The following is a 16,311-nucleotide window of genomic DNA, read 5'->3' as shown; positions in this document are numbered from 1 at the left end:
GCAGAAACTAAATTATCTGTCTAGGTGTTAACCTGGCTACAGTGGGAGGAGACACTGAATGCAGATACTGCACACAAGATAAATGTCACACATAGAAAATTGGGGAGACAAGAAAAATCCACCAAGCCAAAAATACAGAGAGGTACAGACCTTTTGCAGAAAAAAAAATAGCAAAATAGCTTATATATGAGATCTGAGGGGGGAAAATGTGTTACTACATATACACCTACTTGGAGTATTTTCTCTGAGAATTAGAGTAGAGCTGAGACTACCGTGAAGAAAAAGTAGAGCCCTACTTGACCCTCTCACACCATTCACTTTCATCCACTTGCTCCTGCTAGTATCGCCGTGCAAAAAGGACTACAAAAGCTACTAGCATATTATCTATGGAGATTCTCAGTCGTTCAGGTCATAGTTGTCCCAAAGGTGCTTTTTCAAGAGGTAACTGGACTTTATTGTTTTTCTTTGAAGATGTTTCGCTTCTCACCCAAGAAGCTTCTTCAGCTCTGACTGGATGGTGGGGAATGGAAGGATTTATTCTCCTTGCAGACAGCTGGTCATTTGCATCCTTTTAGAGTGTCGTTGAGGTCACCTGGAGGTTTATCTGTGTCATCAGCAGTGACATGCAGTCAGGGGAGGCAGGGGAGGCAGAGCCTCACCACTGTCATCATGAAAAGAAAAGGAAAATGTAAAAGGAAAAAGGCTGAGGTAGTTGCTGCCAGAATCACCATGGATGACTCTGCTCAGTGCTTAACTGTTTAAAAAAGCCTCTAAAAAGTGCCCTCTACAGGAGGAGGCGGGAGAACGACGTGCCTCATTTAGTCTGACTTTATGTTCACTCGAGCAGAGTTAAGCAAGGGTTAAAAGCCAAAAAATTCCTTATGTAGATGAGGCACGTGGTTCTCTTGCCTCCTCCTGTAGAGGGCGTTTTTTTAGAGGCTTTTTTAAACAGTTAAGCAGAGTCATCCATTGGGGACTCTGGCAGCATTTAGCCCAGCCTGACCTCAGCAGCTCTTGCCTTTTTCCTTTTACATTTTCATCATGGCAGACAAGAGCAGAGTTGAAATCCTTTGTGAAACAGCTGGAAAAGGTATGTGGGTCAGAGGGAGGGGGAGGAATTCAAAAGTAATGTAATTTGTAAGTAATTTGTGTGTGTGTGTGCATGTGTTTGTTTCTTCACTCAAACAAACTCTCTCTCAAATTGAGAGAGAGTTTGTTTGAGAGTGATGAGAGGGAAGGGGGGAGAGGCAGGGAGGGCATCCCGCCAGCTTTCTTTCTCTGTGTCCACGGCAGACCGTCAGCAGAGGCGGGTCTTTTGCCCGCCTCTGCTGGCGGGCTGCCGCTTTCTTTTTTTTTGCCCAGAGGCGGGCAGCTCAGGCGGGCTGCCGCCTCTGGGCAAAAGAAAGAAAGTGCCAGCCCGCCACTGGCTTTCTTTCGTCCGCTGGCGCTTTCCTTTTGCCCAGAGGCGGCAGCCCGCTTGAGCTGCCCGCCTCTGGGCAAAAGAAAGAAAGCGGCAGCCCGCCGCTGGCTTTCTTTTGCCCGCCACTATGTCCAACATAGAGGCGGGCAAAAGAAAGCCAGTGGCAGGCTGCCGCTTTCTTTCGCCTGCCTGTCAGAACTCAGGTGGGCAAAAGAAAGAAAGCACTTTAGACAGTGGGATGTCGGGGGAGAAGACTGCCTCACCAGCCATAAACCTCACCGCACATCACTGGTCCTCAGGGTCACCTTAGTAGTGGAAATAGGTGTGGAACCTTCTTGGAACTGTTCTAAGTTCTGTGTTGTAGGCTGGAGATAGATGATGTTGTCCTTTCAACAGTTCCAAGAAGGCTCCACACCCATTTGCACTACTCAGGTGACCCTGAGGACACAGATAAACCTCCAGGTGGCCTCAACGACTCTTAAAAAGAATGCAATTAACCAGCAGTCTGCAAGGAGTATAAATCTTTCCATTCCCCACCATCCAGTCAGAGCTGAAGAAGCTTCTTGGATGAGAAGCAAAATGTCTTCAAAGAAAAGCAAAATCCAGTTGCCTTTGAAAAAGCACCTCTGTGCATGGAACTCTTTCTCATCTGAGTTTACTTGACTAGTACTCAAACAGAATGGTAGATCCCAAGATTTGGACTACAACTGATATCCATCCCAACTTCAAGGAAGAAAAGATCACTCTAAAGAAGGGTACCAGCAAGGTTTTTTTTTAACCTATATTTCCTCCCTGCAGGTCTTTTCTTCTGCTCATTCAGACAAACTACCTGTGCTTTACACGAGTACATTACATTTACATTACAAATTGAGAAAACAAACAAAGGTAAAAAGATCTTAAGGAAAAGTTGAAAGAGTTGGCTACCTTTAGTATTTTCAATAAGGAATTTTTAAAGGTTTCCATTGCCATTTTCAAAAGTATTTAGATTGATATCCTGTAGAAAGTGGAGCAAATTTATTTGCTGTAGCCCCAGAAGGTAAAATTTGAATCCATCGATTGAAGTTGCAAGGGGTGAGAACAGACTTAAATATTACCATACAAGCAATTGGACAAGGCAATGGACTTTTCTTCTTAAGGAGCTTTTTTAAGGAGAGGCAGGTGGCTTACATATTAGGGTACAGTAAATGAATTCTGTATGATCTGAAGGCATATGGTATACATGCCCAATCCTAATCTGTCTTTTGTTGCAGATTCAGTTCTATTTTTGTGACTCTTACCCTCCTAGCCTCAGCCTTGGTTGTTTGCTTACCCCAGTCTGAGCCATGCCAAAAGGCCCTGGATTCATCCCAAGGAAGAGGACCTCTTTCCGGGAATGGCAATATTTACGTACATAGTCCTGGTGAGGCTCCCAGGCATAATCCAAAGGATTATAAACATACTGGACAGGATCAAGGAAGCTGAGAGAGTTCAGGCGGACTATCTGCTCTCGCTCAATGTGAAGAAACCGTTCAGCCAGTCCACCTTCTTCCAGAAAGTTCATGGGAACCTCCCAGGAGTTCATTGGAGCTGCTCCACCTGGCACAGAAGGAAAAGAAGCATCAGTTCCCGAGATGTATGCATGTATGTATATAAATTTCCCTCTCTCTTTGAGGGAGATGGGCGGTTCAGAAGCGTGATAGATAAATAGACAGATAGGCAAACAGATAGGCAGACTGATGGATTATAGATGATAATGTTATCCATTCAGTTGTCTCCGATTCTTGGTGATTCTATTGGTTAGGTCTCTCTACCTCTTGTGACCTTGCATAGATGGATCGATTGATCGATCGACAGACAGACAGACAGATAGACAATATATGTATGCTAAGGTAAACCAGGTATGAAGAAAGGAAAAAGACCTGTTCATGAATAAACCTACTTTCTCGCTAAACTTAAACCACACCTCGTTCTAAGTTTTGCTGTTTATTTTTGATGCTCTCCAACATCCATACCTTAAATAGGGACTGGTTTATGTATAAATGTCAACAGTAACTGAGTCCTAGCTTAATTCATCTTTTGGCTGTAATTTCTCTCAAAATAAACATGTAAACATTCTTTATACTATGGAAAAAGCAAGTCTGTGCACACAAAACAACAACTCGTTTTTCTTAGCATAATTTGAATGCAAATATTGCATTTGGACCGTAAGCTTGATTAAACTTCCTCAGAAGGAGAATGATCCTAAGATAGTTAACAAACTTGTTAACCACAGCAGCAGAGACTGGTGCAAACCTTGGCCTGAAAAATATTTGTACATTCTTAAGGAAAATGAATAAAGCATGGCAGACGTCTGATACAGTTTTTATGGCGAACTTTTATTTATTTTTTCTTACCAGGCTGATTCTTTTGCTGAAATGTCCGAAAGCATTTCTAATACCCCATTCTAATATTGCCTTTCTACAACTTGTAGTGATAATGCAGCTTTTCTTACAGCCTTAGGAAGCACCGCTTGCTGAAATGAAAGGGGGGAAATCATAATGTAATTATGGAAATTATTTTGGTTCAGACATTTTCATCTATGATGGAACGTTCCAGATTCCCTTTGCCCTAATTGGAAAATCTAAATTCACAAAAACAATGCAGGCAACCCAGGAATTGCCAAACATGTGCAGTGATTATTTTGCTGTGATAAAAATGCTTTTATTCCAAAGCCAGGCAGATTGTCAATTTTATTTTTTCCTACAAAAATTCCAGAAGTTTGACATCCATATAACATCCAAAAATTCAACAGGAGGCAGGTTTCTGCATAGCAGGAGAGCCTTCTCCTGTTGAATTTCTGTTTGCCATGCAGGCAGCAATTACCTGAGGGAAAAATTATTGGTTGTCTTTATTGGGCTTACATCACTAAACCCTCTCAGGGATTGGGCAATGCCCAGCACACTTTCCAAGCATTAGAGGGCCTTGGCTATCCTACAAATAGATGTGTTTGCAAAGCTGTGTAAGACCCAGTGTCACTAAAGGTAGTTAATCCTTGACTTACAACCACAACTGAACCTAGATTTTCTGTTGCTAAGTGAGACATTTGTTAAGTGAATTTTGCCCCATTTTGTGACTTTTCTTGCCACAGCTGGCCAGTGAATCAGTTAAGTTAGTAACACAGTTGTTAAGTCAATCTGGCTCACCTTTGACTTCGCCTGTCAGAAGGGCGCAAAAGGTGATCACATGACTCTGGGACACTGCAACCATCATGAGTCAATTGCCAAGTGTCTGAATTTTGATCATGTGACCATGGGGATGCCGCAATGGTTGTAAATGTGAAAAACGGTCATAAGTCACTTTTTTCAGTGCCGTTGTAACTTTGAACCATCACTAAATGAACTGTTGTAAGTTGAACACTACCTGTACAGGCAGTCCTTGACTTACAACCATTCATTTAGAAATCACTCGGAGTTACAACGGCACTGAAAAATGTAACTTAGAACTGTTTCTCGTGCTTATGACCATCGCAGCATCCCCACAGAAATCCCAAACCAGCTTTGCTTAATGGGAGAAGCCGGATTTGCTTCATGAGCATGCGATTCACTAATAACTGCAGGCTTAACAACTGTGGTGTTACAAAAAATGTCCATCTGGGTTCAGTTCCATGTGGGAAGAAAGACACTGGAAGCATGGAGACTGCTTGGAAAGATGGTTTAATGGTGGACAGAATCACAGGGTTTAAGATCCTGGGTGAAAGAAAAAGGGCAGAGATGCTGAGCATGCCTGGGTATTATGCCCTCTGTTGGGCTTTGAAATTGAGCTTGTGTTCTGATTGGTTGTCAGACTCCGGTGGGGCCATGCAGGGGTAACTTTGTAGGTTGTGTTTTGAGTGCCAGGCTTGGTTGACTTTTGCTGAGTGATGATGTAATAAAAGGGCTTTGGGCAATTCCTACTATGGCTCTGCCTGAAGGAGGTAGATAATCTTTGTTATGTAGAATTGACTGGCTCAGGCTTTAATGGCCTATTGACAAAGCCTGAGTTTTTGCCTCCCTTTTAGGGGAAATATTCTGTCCTTTTAATATTCCCTAAAATATCTCATTTTCCTAGGAGAAGGGTGGGTGCTAACTTCCTACAGTGGCAAAAAAAGTGTGCAGCTCACTTAACAATCCCATTACTTAGCAATGGAAACGCTGGTCCCAATTGTAGTCTTAGGGTGAAGACTGCCTATATCTTTAAAATGAAAATGAAAAACAAAACACCAAAGCTCGTGCTTAAGATTACATCCTCCTTTGTGCACAAGGACCAGGCCAAATACTTCCCCCCAACCGCTCCCTCCTTGCTTAGCTGTATCTTAACCAACCCATTCTCCCTCAATCACCACCACTCAGGGAGGGGTTCAAATTCTGCCCCCTCCCCTTCCTTCCAATCCATCACAGCACCCCCTTCCTCACGTCACACCTTGATCCATGGCAGTTCGCTCATTTCTTCCACCGCTGAGTGAGCCGGTGGGCAATTCCTATCACGGCTCCGCTTCTAAGTGAACCAGGGAAGGCCTCCAAATATATTCCTCCACCGGGAACGTGCCTTTTATTGCCTTTTTTATTACCATAATTAGTAAAGCATTCACTCAAGATACAAAACATTACTGTAAATAACCTATAAAGGCTTGGTGCTATGATTAAAGACAGACAGCCACCTCCCAACATGTGCTCACTTGCTGTCCTGGAAAAAAGATAAAATAAAATTCAAGAGCCGCACTTCAACGGGAGAATATTTATTCAGCAAAGGCACTTCTGCGGCTGATTACTCAGAAGGTGTTCTAAGTGAGGCCTGGAGACGTCATGCCTCAGTCTTACCCTCCAAAATAACCCCAAATGTGGATGCTTAAAGATCTCATTTAGCAGGTTAAGAGACTGGGCTCGGACCTCTGAAAAGTACCTCAATCAGTCAATTAGAATAGAGCTGGAAGGGACCTTGGAGGTCTTCTAGTCCAACCCCCTGCTCAAGCAGGAGACCCTATACAATTTAAGACAAGTGGCTGACCAGTCTCTTCTTTAAAACCTCCAGTGACAAAGCACTCACAGCTTCTGGTGGCAAGCTGTTCCACTGGTTAATTGTTCTCACTGTTAGGCAGTTTCTCCTTAATTCTAGGTTGCGTCTATCCTTGATTAGTTTCCATCCAGTGTTTCTTGTCCTGCCCTCTGGTGCTTTGGAAAATAAATTTGTTCCTTCTTCTTTGTGACAGCCCCTCAAATACTGAAATACTGCTATTATTCACTTGTTGCTTGTAATGTACACTGAGATCTTATGCACCAGAGACAAATCCCTTGTATGTGTCCAATCACACTTGGCCAATATTCTGTTACCTCTAGACCTTCTTTTTTCTAGCTTAGCCATAGCCAATTCCTGCATTAAATTGAAAACCCAGGAATCCTGGCAATTTAACAAACCTAACTCATCTGATATACAATTGTACTAAGCCTTAAATTCATGAATGGGTTTAGCCCCCTCTCGGAAGAGATAGGGACTTCAACAAAAAACCCTTGGAACAGCACAGTCAGCTTGACAAAACAAGGATCAAAGGCTGTTGAGAAAATCTGATTGTGCAAAATATTTAGTAAGGCACAAAAAGTGGGTCACAGCTCATCTAAAATTAACTATCTGTAGAAAGTTAGCATCCATCCCACTCCTAGAAGAATGAAATATTCTAGGAAATATTAAAAAGGCAGAATATTATATTTCCCTGGATGAGAAATGGAGAAATGTGGTTTTTTTGAGGCAGGAAGCAGCCCCCACCCGCCTCAATAGCCCACAGCACCTCAGCACTTAAGAGATAAAGGTCTATTCATAAGCAAATACCCTTACCCAAGATCGAACAAAAATAGGATTATCAGCCATAATAGGAGTTGCCCAAAGCCCCTTCATTGCATCACCCAGCACGAGTCAACCAAACCTTGGACAAAGACTACCTACAGTTACCTATGTCCCCAGCATAGCCCCCTTGAGGTCTGAAAACCAATAGGATAAATTTCTTGCACAGGAACAGGAAGCTCAAAGGCAAGGCCCAAGAGAGGGTATAACTCTCTCTCCTCCATGTGGTCAGCTACCCAGAATCACACATGCTTAGTGGTTCTGCTTCACCAAATACCATCCTTCCAAGCAGCCTCCATGTTTCCATTTGGAACTGAATCCAGATGGACATTTCTTCCAACACACATCCTTAGAAAGAAACTCTGTCCTTAAAGGAAAAACTCGTCACAGGGCTACCACCAAAAAGATTCTCCTTCCTTATTTCCTCTTGATCTTGAGATGCAGCAGGATCTAAAAGAAGATTATAAACTACAGAGGTAGTTTAGAGAAGTAGCAAACAAGCCCCCATCCCTAAGTTTACTCTTACCGCTGTCAGTTCCAGCGTTCAAAGACTATATGTTTATTTTCCCTATGTAAGTTTAGTTGTCATATGTTTGATGCAGCATAGGCGCCTAAATTTTGTGATCTGTTTTCTTTTTTGTTCCATTCTGTGACAGATTCCCCCTAAGACTCTGTTTGCAGTTTTAGCATCACTCCGGGTTTTTAAATTAAATTTCATACTCCACTGTAACTATTGGAGATTTATTTTTACAATCTTATTCCTCTTAATGTTCAGTTTTAATTCTAATCAGAGATAATGATCTGATTCTAGCAAGAAGTAATAATAACCTTCCTTGTGACGTTACCAAAAAGAAAATTTGTTTACTTTTTCACATTTTTCTTCTATTTGCTAGTAAACAGCTAGACCAGTGATGGCTAACCTTTTTGTCATTGCCTGCCGAAAGTGGGTGCATGCCCACTTTTCCATAATGAAATGCATGCATGACACACACACCCTGCGTGCCCCCCCCCCCGCACATGCACCCCTCCCCCTCCATTTTTGGCTTTCAGGTTGGTGCAGGAGGCTTTCCAGGCCCAAAACGGGGTACAGGGGGACTCAAGGGGTGCCCACATACCCTGTTGTGGCTTCCAGGTTGGTGCAGGAAGCCTTCCATGGCCAAAATAGGACGTAGGCCCTGGAAGGCCTCCTGCACCAACCTGGAAGCCAAAACGGGGTGCGGGAGGCCCACTCAAGGCCCTAAAATGCAATTCACGCATTCCCCCACACATGCGCTCTTGTATCCCCCGCATGCACCTAACATCTTGCGCATGCATGGCAGAGACCCAAAGACCAGCTGGCCGGCGGGAGGCGCGCAGTGGAGCTGGGCTGGGGAAACGGCTGTCATGCCCGCAGAGGCCTCTGCTATGCCACTTTCGGCACGCGTGCTATAGGTTCTCCATCAAGAAACTAGACTGTGGAATCCCTACCAAACTGGATAGGAAGGAGCGCTGTAGTGTGCAAATACAGAGGGCTTCTAGAAGCCGACGTGAGATTTCCCATTTTCCAGGCTTGCCATTACAGACATGTTTGTATCAGAAGAATCAATATTTTGGATATTGTGACCCCCCCACACCATTGTTTATTTTTATGTTACAACTGGCATGCTGAATTGGCCACAGAAACAAAAGGACAAACTCATTATGCCAGATTGAAGCTTTGTGCCTGTGTAATCCAGACTCAACAACAATCAAGAGGAAAAAGAAATGTGTAGTTAATTCTGAAACTTCTGCTTGCATTCTATGCCTTTCCATCATGCACAATCACAGATATTTTCTAAAGTTCAAAGACGGGAGGGGGAGGAGAGAACAGTGAGTAGCCAGAATCAGTCTTACTTTTCTCTGCCAAATGAAAATGGGGCCTCCGTCTCTTGGCCTATTTCAAACCCCTCAGAAGAAACTTTGTCTCATAAAATGCTACGGCGGCTGGGAGATTTCACTGCCCTGCCAATTGCACAGAGCGTAAATCTACGAAGCTCTGGACATTAACAGCCTGAGAACTCCATGCTCCCAAAGCACAAATTAACAACTTCCCATTTGGCCATCAGTGGCATCCCAGGGTGTGAGAGTGCTTAACAAGTGATTTGGGAGGCAAAAAGTGAGGAAGCCAAGGGAATCCTACAAAGCGTAATTTACAGACAGGCAGTTCCTCAGCAGGCAGGCAGAATGATCCTAGCCACGAATGTCTAGGGTACAACTTTATTTGTCCTTCTGAAGAAAAAGTACTCTCAGGAAAACGTACTCTGGATGGAGATGGAAGGCAGAGTTGGAAAGAAAACGTTTTGGCCATTTTATAGTGGAGAACTAAAACAAATGCCCTCCAAAGACTATTAAATATTACTGAGAGAGAATATAAACCTGTCAGAGAAGCTTATTTTTTTCATACTCCCTGGAGAACTATATTCCACAACGGATACACCCTCTTGAGAGAGTGGGGTTTACTATGAGGAGGACTCTAATACAATTACTGTAATACAAGGTTCCGATTTTGGAATTAACTTCCTGTTAGGTTGTAATTGGTGCTGAGCCAATTACAAGGGCAATTTGCCCAGCCCTAAATTTCTGCTACTGTGCCATTTATTTGCCATTTGTGTTTTTTGTTACATAGTTTTGTGTGATGGAGTTCTAGCTGTTTTGTGTTTTTGAAGATGTGGGAATTGGGGAAGCAATGTGTTTACAAGATGGCAATTTTACAGAAGTTACCGCCAAGTTATTTTATTGAAATGTGGTTTAATTCATCACTTCCCTTGCTTTGGGATTGTTTTTAATAAATGAAAAGCGATATACCTTTTATAAATTAAAAATAAACCTTATTAGATGTAACACTATGCAAGATAATGCGGCCTGTGAGTTTCAGTTGCTTCAATCAGGGGGGTGCCTGCCTGTTGATTTATTGTAAAATAACAAGATCATTTGAAGAAACAAAAAAGGAGTCTGACTTGACGCATTTTCATAGTGGGAACAATAAGAAATGGTTTTGTCTTCAAATGAAGCACAGCTTGGAAATTAAGATGGCAGCTTCTTTTCACATATACAGATCAGCCCAATACTGTGTATACTGCTTGTGGGAGCAATCAATAGCTGGTTTCATCCTGTTTGGTATCTATCTGCACACACAACAACAACAATGGCTGCAAATTACAGTAGTTGAAGAGTCCGCACAACTGGAGAACATCTGATTGGCTTTTTTTTTTTTGCACCTGTGTCTTACTGTTACATTTTGTGTGTCTAAGCATTTCAAAAGCCCAAATTCTTCCAAATGTGATTTGAGGACATTGGAAGCTAAAATAAAAAAATCAAGATAATTCCTCTTGAACTTTGCTTTACTGGCTACCTCTATAGCAGTGTTGGAGAACCTTTTCAACACTGAGTGCTGAAACAGGAATGGGTGTGCACACACGCACACACCGGAAACTGGAAGAGCAGCTGTCCGTTCTGCGTGCGCGTGTCGGGAAGATGATTTTCCAGTTTGTGGTGTCTGCGTGCGCACTGGAAAGCTTCCCAGCAAGCACATGCGCACCAGGCGGCTGCTCTTCCAGTTTCCAGCGGTCCCACACACTTGGAAGACCAGCTGGCCGGCACACCAGAACCCAGAAGAGCAACGGGCAACGGTTCTGTGTACCACTTCCGGGCACGCGAGCTGTAGGTTCGCCATCACGGGTCTATAGGGATCACCCTCAAAGAGAAGCAGCTACATATGGAGACAACCCTAAGGGATAGACTTTGAATTAACATGGAAGCCCAAGAACTTTGGGAGATATTTCACTCATTATAACGTAGTTTGGAAAGGATCTTTTACAAATATTTTGCCTGGTCTTATTGCACAGTTGGTTTACAATTCTCATTTTCAGGCACATGTGTGCTGTTTCAACATAGCTGTGCTTTTTCTCATTGTAACTGCATAGGGCTGATTGCTTTCTGATATACTAGGAGAGCAAGACAGCGTCAGCATGCAAAACAACCTTTAGAGAAAACAGAATAGGAAACAGTGACATAATTCGGAATTTTCTAAGCCCCCAATGCATGTCCCGCAAGACCATCTGAGAGATCTGCAAAACCAAAATTTGAAGATATTTGCAAAAATTTAATGTCGTTGTTTTTGCTACTATTTTTATTTGTTAAAAAGGAGGGTTTTCAGGAAAAATAGGTTGGGTCATATCTAAAGGGTTTAATATTGTTATTTTCAATGATATAATGTTATATTATTTTTAATGATATTATATATAAATATTATATAAATGCATCAGTTTTATTAATAAAATTGATGTATTTATATAGATATTATATGAATATTAATATAATCCATACAAGCGAAAGCTTTTGGGGGGTCCTAAATAATTTTAAAAGAGAGATCAAGAAGTTTAAGAAACACTGCTCTGGACTAATATGCTCAGTTCATCTAATATATGAATTAATCCCAATTCTAAAACCAAAGTTATAATGGCATGCCCAAATACATAATATGCTTTAGTCAGTGCAACAAACTGGTTCGCACAACAGGTTAAATCGGTGGCTGGATCTCTGGAAAAACAGTCAATTTGATACAGTGATTAAGGTGTTGGCTTAAAAACCATGAGACTGTGAATTCTAGTCCCACCGTAGGCAGCAAAGCCAACTGGGTGACCTTGGGTCAATCACATTCTCTCTCAGCCCAACCCACCTCAAAAGGTGGGGGTTGTGGGAAAAATAGAAGGGAATACCAGATATGTTTGCTTCCTTGAGTTACTTATAAAGTTACAAAGGTGGAGTAAAAATCTAATAAATACAATAAGTAAATGTTGTGCACATTCTAATGTACTATGGAGTTCCTTTCTAGCTGTGGAGGCATCCCATGGGATTTTTGCACCTCACAAGACTCAGCAAAATACTGACAGCACAAAACAAGGCACTTTCAGTCTTAAAATAGTGTGTTTGGGTTTTCATTTAACGATGATACAAACATGCCAGGCCATATATCTATTTTTGTGTTGTGACACTGCCTTTCTCTTGTCCCCAACTCCTGGGTAAGCAGCCAACTGCTAAAGAAAATTTAAAGAAAACTTTCCCTCCTTCTTCCCCCCTTGTCCATCCAAGGACAAACTCAAGGTGAAGGAAGCCCATTAGACTTTGTCAGCTATTATTTTGAAGGGAATGCCAGGTGACCAGCAGTGGAAAAGAGATAATAGAAGAAGGCTAGGGATCAGCAGTGGGATCAGCAAATTTCATGCCATTATAGTTTTCTGCTAACTCAAGGAGGGCAGAGAGCATGTTAAACAGAAGTGGGGAAAGGCCTCTACACGTCCAATTCTATGGCCTTGAAGTGATAAAAAGCCTGGGTTTTTTTTTCTGAATAAGATGTTATGATAATGGGTTGGGGGGGTTAAAGATTTCAGTGTTTTGATTTGTTTTTGGGTGGCTTTGAAGAAAATCAAATTTATTATGAATATAGAATGTATAACTTTACAGTCTGTTGAGATAAAAACATCAAGAGTTGATTTCTCCTATGCAAAATTGAAATGTTAATTTTTTTCTTGGGAATTTGTTTATGTTTGACAAATCTTTAAAAAGCTCCATGAAGTTTCTGTGCATTAAGAACCAAGTAGATCAGAGTATCAACCAGCACCCCATATACCTTACTGACAGTTTTAGGGGAGACAGTAGCTAGCAGTCTTGAAAGAAGCTTCAAATGGCTAAGAGCCCACCCTATAAAACCAACAAGGCTATAGTTAAGCCATTTTAAAGAAGGATCATGTCACAAGATTATTTTGTAGAGTTACCAAGGTCTGCAAGCAGCCTGTTCCTATCACAAGGCAGTATAAAACTGTCTATTAAAGAACCAGTGCCTGAATTGGGTTTTTTTTCCCTTCTTCCCTTTTCCTTCTTCATCATCTCTCCATAAGTCGTAAACCTAAGAGCAGTAGTAAATTATTTCGGATATCCAAGACTCAATAGAAAATCACCGCTTCCTAGATTGTGGTTGAATTGAACAAGAAATGTAGTCGATGTGACTTTTTCCTCCTGAATAGCTGTTGTACTCAGTAATCTCTCTACTATATCACATAAGAGCAACTCTGAACAGAATTCATCCAGAGGAAAATTCAGCTAAGCTCAAGACAGCATGACTTATTCTACAACGCAGGCAATTATCACCCATATTGGGGCTGGCTATGGATAATGGGAGTTTTATCCAGTAACTTTGCTGTAGTGTATTGATACCCCTGCTCCAGACCAGAAGAGTCCTCCACACTTCTGCTCACAACAGAATACCTCATACCCACCAGGCTTGAAATTTTGGCCTTAGACAACTTAGAACTACGCCGCCTTCGGTCTGACATGAGCATAGTACCCAAAATTATCTGCTACAATGCTCTACCGGTCAGGTCAATGACTACTTCAGCTTCAACCGCAACAATACATAATCACACAATAGATAAAAAATTAACGTAAACCCGCTCCAAACTTGATTGCAAAAAATATGACTTCAACAACAGAGTGGTCAATGCCTGGAATGCACTACCTGACTCTGTGGATTCATCCCCAAGCCCCCCATAACTTTAACCTTAAACTGTCTACTGTTGTCCTTCGTATGGGGCGTGCATAAGCACACCAATGTGCCTACCGTCCCTGTCCTACTATCCCCTTACTCGCATTCATTTCCTGTATTCATAATCATGTTTATACTTATATCTATTCTTATACATGCTTGATAAAATAAATAAAATTAAAATGATAGCACCTTGCCAAACTGGGATGATTCTTTAATTCAGTCAGCAATTTCCCCACCCATTTGGTTTCAGTATCTTTTCCTTAACCTTGATGGAAGAGCTTGGACTAATGCAAAAATGTGTAATAGTGACATCAAGGAGGAACAATAACTGTCCATCTGCAAGGCATTTTGAGAAGGTATTTCAGCACATCTGACGCATCAGTAATCCAATTTAAGGGAGACGGCCAGCCACCAACTACCTACTTGGATCCCTGGCAAAGAACTTCAATTTTTAGAGGCTATTTACTCCAAATGAATAGGAGCCCGAGATAAAAAACAGATTTTCATGAAGAGGCAAGACCCAAAGGCCGGACGTGTTTGTGGGGGGGTGTCAGCTTACGTTCTTTCCCTACCCAGATTTTCCAGCCCTCCCAGTAGAGACACAACTTTGCCAGCCACGAACAAAAGTAAAGCAATCGCCGAGAGAGGGGAAAGCTTCTCCTCCCCGCTGCCGCCCCTCGTTTCTCAGAACCGCCCTCCGCTCTTTCCCCCTCTTTTTTCAGGGCCACCCTCTACGGACACTCACCAGCGATCTCCGCATCGGGCCATCTACGTACATTTCCTGGGCGGTGGCGGTGGCTGCTGGGAGTTGTAGTTTAAAAGAAAAGAACAATTACGACCAGTTGTGGGGAGCTATTCCTCTTCAAACTACAACTCCCGATAAACTCTAGCGGAACCAAACAAAATGAGCTTCCGATATTTCTGGAGAACGTCATCTTTGCAGTGAATGAGACCTTAGATGGGCGGGTAGCATTAGAATGGGTGATCTTTGAATGTGCAAATAAAGAGCAGAGTTTAAACATGTGCAGAGTACCTGTTTCATATTCTATTCATTTCTGCATCATTATGGGTTTTTTTTAAAATAAACATGTCCCACCATGATGTCCCCTTTCTTATTCATTCAGTTCCCCAAAGAATAGTTCTTGGTGTCTTTCAAGATCAACAATTGTTGTTAAACAACAATCTTCCTTATCCATCTCTGTGACGGTCTTCAATGTGAAACTATAATTTCCATACTGCATAGCATGCAAGCAGAGCCAATGAAGTTGTACTCAAGCATAGATGGAAGTTGATGATCATGATATATAGCAGTGATGGCTAATATTGTCATTGCATGCCATAATGCAGCGCGCATACAACACTCCCCCTACACATGCATGCATGATCCTCTGCACGACCCCAAAAATTGCATTCATGACCCCACGCATGTGCCCCCCATGCATGCACAGCAGAAACCCCCCAAAAACCAGTTGGCCGGCAGGAGGCACACACATATGCACAGTGGAGCTGACCTGGGGCAACAGCTCGCGTGCCCCTAGAGAGGGCTCTGCATGCCACCTGTGGCATACTTGCCATAGGATCGCCATCACAGGTATATACAAAGCTGCTATTCTTGTAAACACTACGTACTAAGTCCGTGGGTTTTACTTCTCAGTAGCCCCATATTCGTTTACCATGTTTGTTGGCCAAAAATTCCCAAGTGGCTTCCATATGCAGATTGCTTTAATTTCCCATGTCGGGGATGATAATAACAATAATGTCTTAATGCAGACTTAATCATTCTTAAGGGAGAGTTTTTGAAATAAGAGACCTCTAAGTCTTCTGACTATAGATGGTTCTGCTCTTTACCCGGATTGAGCTTGAGGAAATTGAACCAGCTTCTCATCTAATTCATTAATAACTACAGTAATGGAATGTCCTTGTTTAGACTATAATCTTACATACATACATACATACATGTATGATCAACAATAAATGTGAAGAAGTTACATTGAGCAAATGTGGGCTTACTCTCAAGTGAGCATATGTAGGCTTCAGCTCTGCAGTCTGACACCATTCTTTTTATTCAGAATTCCTGCAGAGAACCATATGGGATTGCTGCTACATTTTATGCACATAAACTTGGATTCAATTCAGTAGTTTGACATCTGAACACCCAGGCTGCTTACGGATGCTGTATAATTTTGTTTATATTTGCCTGTTTCTAAGCCTCTCCTCCCACACATTCTTCGATAATGGCAATCTGATAATGTTTGTGAAGAAAAACTACAGAAATCCCGTTGTTTGATTTTGCCCCACTCCCATACACTGGTATTGAAAGATTTCACAATTTTCATCAATATTTTTATCAGAGTATATTTATAATCCATAATTTAGGGAGTCCATTTCCTATAGTAGTGACATTCTAGTTATCTTTACACACTTTTGTTGGCTTCAGTATGGAAATGGATTACCATTGCTCTTTTTTTTCAACTTCTCAGTCAAGCCTACAATCCTGGTG

General features: G+C 42.1%; 1 protein-coding gene across 2 annotated transcripts in view; it reads right to left on the bottom strand.

Annotated features, from left to right (window-relative positions):
• Nucleotides 1-16,311, bottom strand: part of SMUG1 (single-strand-selective monofunctional uracil-DNA glycosylase 1) — a 130,974-nt gene that overhangs the window by 13,685 nt on the left and 100,978 nt on the right. The window contains exons 1-3 of one of the 2 annotated variants that reach the window (XM_087710502.1): nucleotides 14,557-14,602; nucleotides 3,793-3,911; nucleotides 2,730-2,995 (exon numbers count right to left, since the gene is read on the bottom strand). In XM_087710502.1, coding sequence (XP_087566628.1) covers nucleotides 2,730-2,981 — 252 coding nt within the window. In that variant the 5' untranslated portion in view covers nucleotides 2,982-2,995; nucleotides 3,793-3,911; nucleotides 14,557-14,602. Of the gene's footprint in view, nucleotides 1-2,729; nucleotides 2,996-3,792; nucleotides 3,912-14,556; nucleotides 14,603-16,311 lie in introns of those variants that run through there. The other variant, XM_087710501.1, reaches the window with a different exon arrangement.

The sequence above is a fragment of the Thamnophis sirtalis genome, unplaced genomic scaffold (genome assembly GCF_051295495.1).
Source record: "Thamnophis sirtalis isolate CommonGarterSnake01/CBP01778 unplaced genomic scaffold, rThaSir2_p1.2 scaffold_3, whole genome shotgun sequence".
NCBI lineage: Eukaryota > Metazoa > Chordata > Lepidosauria > Squamata > Natricidae > Thamnophis > Thamnophis sirtalis.
Note: the sequence above shows the minus strand (reverse complement) of the source record. Positions and strands in the feature narration are given on the sequence as shown.